At 32.6% G+C, this 4,526-nt stretch overlaps 1 protein-coding gene across 1 annotated transcript; it reads right to left on the reverse strand.

The window, feature by feature from the left end:
* Positions 1-9: 9 nt before the first annotated feature.
* LOC108543345 (cytochrome c oxidase subunit 6C-like) lies at positions 10-446 on the reverse strand. Its single transcript, XM_017893778.1, has one exon. It carries the CDS (start codon positions 372-374, stop codon positions 147-149), a length of 228 nt encoding a protein of 75 aa, XP_017749267.1. The 5' UTR covers positions 375-446; the 3' UTR covers positions 10-146.
* Between the last annotated feature and the right edge of the window lie 4,080 nt (positions 447-4,526).

Raw genomic sequence — 4,526 nt, forward strand, 5'->3', positions numbered from 1 at the left:
TTTTCTTTCTTTTTTTTTTTATTTGTTAATTGTTTATTTATCAAGAGGAACTATTTCTTAGCCCACATATTCATGTGTCATAGTTCAGGAGTCAGTGACAAACTTCTAGGTAATTCAACCTGAAGAAATTCTTTATATTCCAAGGATTACTTTACACTCTGAAAGATACCAGCCTTCCTCATCTCCTCAAAATCTTTCATGGCATCATAGATTCTGTAGAAATCTGCGTATGCCTTCTTTCTTTTATCAGCCACACCAAACTTATACAAAGCTGCAACTCCCAGGGATAGCACGAATGCTGTAACCATATGAAATCGCAGACGCTTGGCCAGAAGGCCACGCATCTGAGGTTTTGGCAAAACTTCGGGTGCCATGGTAGTTACTGTCCTTGATACGTATGCCAACCTCAATACCAACGTCCTTCCCGACTAAAGGAAAAATGGACGGCATTCTCCTCCAAACTTTTTAATCTAATTTACTTTTGTACAGCTTATATTTTAATAATATATTATTATATTAAATTCAGGGTTTCTGAAAAAGTATGGTTCTCCAACAACCTGTTTCAGATCCATTTACTACTGTTCCCATTCCAAAGTAATGAACCGGGGTGACATTTATGATTCCCTCTATGTTCTAGTACAGAGTAGTAATCATTTCTACAGTACAGAAAGAAAAGAATTTAAACTGCAGCAAGTCAGATTGTACTTCACCATTAGATTGAATTTATCGACACTAAAAGTATCTGAAATGAGTACGCAACCTCAAGAGGAGGGGAAAAAAATCAATGACAATAAATTGCCTAGAAAAGTTTAGATATTTGCCCAATATTTAGATGTATTTGTCTAGTCAAATTCATTTAAACTTCATGAGTCTGTAATTTGTTACATAAAATTTGGTCATAATAATTCAAGGTTCAGGTTGAAGAAAATAATCTATTCTGAACCCCAGTTTCTAAATTTAAGTGAATTTTAAAGATTTAAAACACAGAATCTACTGGGGATTTTAAAATATTATTTATCACAGTGATGATTCTCCAACCCAATTTTAATACTCTGCATTTCAGTCTTCAAGATTACAGATTGTTGGTACTAATTGTCTGTTTATTTTTAGATGAAGTACACATCAGAAACATCATTGTTTAAAAAGGGTGAAGGCATTCTTTCCATAAGCCCAAACTATCCCTTGATGTGATTCCAAAACAATGCCCTAAATCTGCATTGCCCAATACAGCAGCCACTAGCCACAAATGGCTATTGAACACAAAATGTGTTGCAACACAAAATGTGTTGCTAGTCTGAACACAGATGTGTCATGTAAATAGAGAAATGTTAAGTATAAAATACCACTGGAAGACTTAATATCAAAAAAATGTAAAATATCTAACAATTTTATATTGATTATATATTGAAATAATATTTTGGAAATACATGGTTAAGATAAATTATTAATTTTTTTTACTTTTAAAAATATGACTATGAAATCATTTAATTACATAGGTGCCTTATATTTGTGATTTGTATTATATTTCCATTGGAGAGTAGCTCTAAGCCTACTTAGAAAACTGATCAACACTACTGATCTGCTTCTTCAGGCAGAATAAAGGCCATCATTGAGAGGTCAGATCTGAAATGGAATCACTAATGATGCAGAGAAATACAAATGATACACAAAACTTTAAAAACGGTAAATTGTGCTATAAATAAAAGATTGCTTTAGTGTAAACAAAAAAAAAAAAAGAAAAAGAACACAAAAGAAGTTGAAGGGAAGAATGTAAGAAAATAAATGCGAAACAAACTAACAACACAAACCAACACAAAAATCCCAACTCCAATAAAAAACATTAAAACACAACGAATGAACAAAACATACATAAAGTATTTACTTTTCTATGAACTTAGAAATGTCAAAAATAGTTTGTCCCTATGGAGTAGTCACACATTTAACTGGGGTTTTTGAAATTGCTTTAATGGAATAGAGATCCAAGATGAAGCCAACGTGTTTCTTAACACAGTTTGTCAAATATGTCATATTCTTATTACTCAAGGACGTCCGTGGATGTAGAGGTGGAATAAACGTCACCTGAAAGCTTGTGAGACATGCCAACTCTCAGGTGCCACCTGAGACACACTGAATCAGAATCTGCATTTCAATGAGATTCCCATGGAATTTGCATGCACATTTATGTTTGTATGTACAATATAATTTGTTTGAAAAAAAATAAGGCAGGCTAATTTTTATCAGAGATAATATATTATCAAAATTAAACCTTTTATCCTACTATGCCACTCATGGGCATTTGGTTCACAACATTCTTTCTGCTTTTTATTGCCACTTTGCCCCTTCTTTAGCTAATAAATTTGATTTGATTCTCCTCACACAGCCTGGGTTCCCCATTCTTTCTTCTTATAAGGTATTCTGGACTCTGGTCAAATTTGGTTGTTCTCTTGTTTATGTTACCATGAAACTTAGTTTAGGTAGCTCTAGCAATGTGTTTGAATTGGATTATAATTATTTGTGTCTCACACAAATAGTCATTCTTCCCATTTTCTTCATAAGTGAGGTAAGATATAATTTGGTCGTGTGATTATTTCTTCAACATACATTTTCTTTTTGATAAGAAGTTCTAGTAGAAGATTGGTTTTGTTCTATTGCTTATTGAATTCATATATTTAAGCTTTGCTATGAAGGAATATGTTATAAATTAGATAGCTTTTTTATATTCTGGAGTCATTTGTATTGTATCGCTAGGGATGCGGATAGCACATACCTTTTAAATTACAGTGTAATATAGACTTGAATAAGTAATTCAGACATCACTGATAAGTACTAAGATGAAAAGTGACAATGTTATTAACCTACTCTTTCCTCATTAACCTCATTCTTTGCCTAAGAGGTAATCACATTAACAGTTTGGTATGTATCTTCCACACTTTTTCGGTACGCATTGATACAGACAGAATATTGTTGGCTAACATTTTAAGTGCTTACTTTTGACATCTCCTTTTGATATATATAATGAAAATATTTCTTCAAATCTTTTGTCTTTTATATACTTATGGAATCTTTTGCAGTGTGGAATATTAAAAATTATGTAGTAAATTACATTAATCTTTACATCATCTGTTTTTTTTCCCCCCTCATCTTGCGCCTTTGATTCTGACTGCCAGAAGTGTATTTTACTGGACTGTAATCACAGGGATCGTGTCTGGCTTTGCTTCTTAAAAAACATGTTTATTCATAATTATCCAGTACCAGTGCTGACACATTAGAATGATTCAGTAGATATTACTGGACTGACTGACTGCTTTTCTACTAAAATGAGTTTCACTAATTGAATATACTTTAAATTCGATACCAAATCTCATTCTAAAATCCTATGGAGTGGGTGACATATTAAGAACACTTGAAATGATTAAGCAGAACCTCCATAATTAAGGTAAATTTTATTATTTATCATTTTGAAAATTATATCTTAATCCATGTCAGAATGTACTTATCCTTCAAGCTTTGAAACCTTGATTCTGTTCAGAGTGAATTTATTAGCAGAGTTCTTAAATGAGAGGCTAGATGCTGAAACAAGACTATTTTCAACATAACTCTCATGCTGTGAAATAAAATTATAATATAAGACTGATTTCATTTTCTTGCATTTGCTAATTGTTAAAGAAACATGTAATTTTTTTTAAATGTAAGAGGATTCATAGCTAATGCTATTATTGAAACAGCACAAAACCAATTGCTATTATTTAAACATAACAGCTAATGACTTACAGCACTAATTCCCAAACTTCTATATTTGAAACATGGCTGTATATCATGACACATGTCTGTAATAGTCTACTACTTTTGAAGGCAAACACAACTATTCAAAGGTATATGGGAGTTGGGGGTGGGAGTCATATGTGGGCGTGGGAGAAAATTTTCTCTACCAATAAATTTTTTTCCACCCATATTTATTATTCTAAAATCATTATTTATTTATTTTGCAGTTTTGGGTAGTTCAATGTACCATTCATTTCCCAATATGCATATTCATGGATACAACATTAAACAGCAGCCACCATACTTGGCAGGCTCCATATTCCACCTCATTTTATCTTTACAGCAAATGAAAGTAATAAGTGTTTCCATATCATTTGACATTTGAAGAAACTGGTGTTGAAAGATATTAGGCAACTTGCTCAAGGTTACATAGTGAATAAATGGCAGATCTAGAAGAAGTGGAACTCAGCTCTGTTGTGCTGCAAAACTCACGTTCTTTGTTTTATCCTCCCAGTAGTTTCTGTTCTCCCAGCAAAATCTGATTTTGCCCAGTGCTTACAGTGTTCCTTATAAGAGTCCAACAGTTTCAAAAGAACTTATTTTCTCCCTTTCCTTTTCTCTGTTTGCTTTTTTTTTGTTTGTTTGTTTCGTTCTCCCTCCCTCTCTCTTCTTTCTGGTCTCTGGAATCCATTAATCTACTATTTAACTTCACGAGATCCACTTTTTACCTCCCATATATGAGTGAGAATATGTGATATTTGTCT

Source organism: Rhinopithecus bieti, unplaced genomic scaffold, assembly GCF_001698545.2.
Source record: "Rhinopithecus bieti isolate Rb0 unplaced genomic scaffold, ASM169854v2 scaffold_23647, whole genome shotgun sequence".
Lineage (NCBI taxonomy): Eukaryota > Metazoa > Chordata > Mammalia > Primates > Cercopithecidae > Rhinopithecus > Rhinopithecus bieti.

Coding starts and splice junctions, on each gene's coding strand:
- LOC108543345 (XM_017893778.1), bottom strand. CDS start 374: ATGGCACCCGAAGTTTTGCCAAAACCTCAGATGCGTGGCCTTCTGGCC.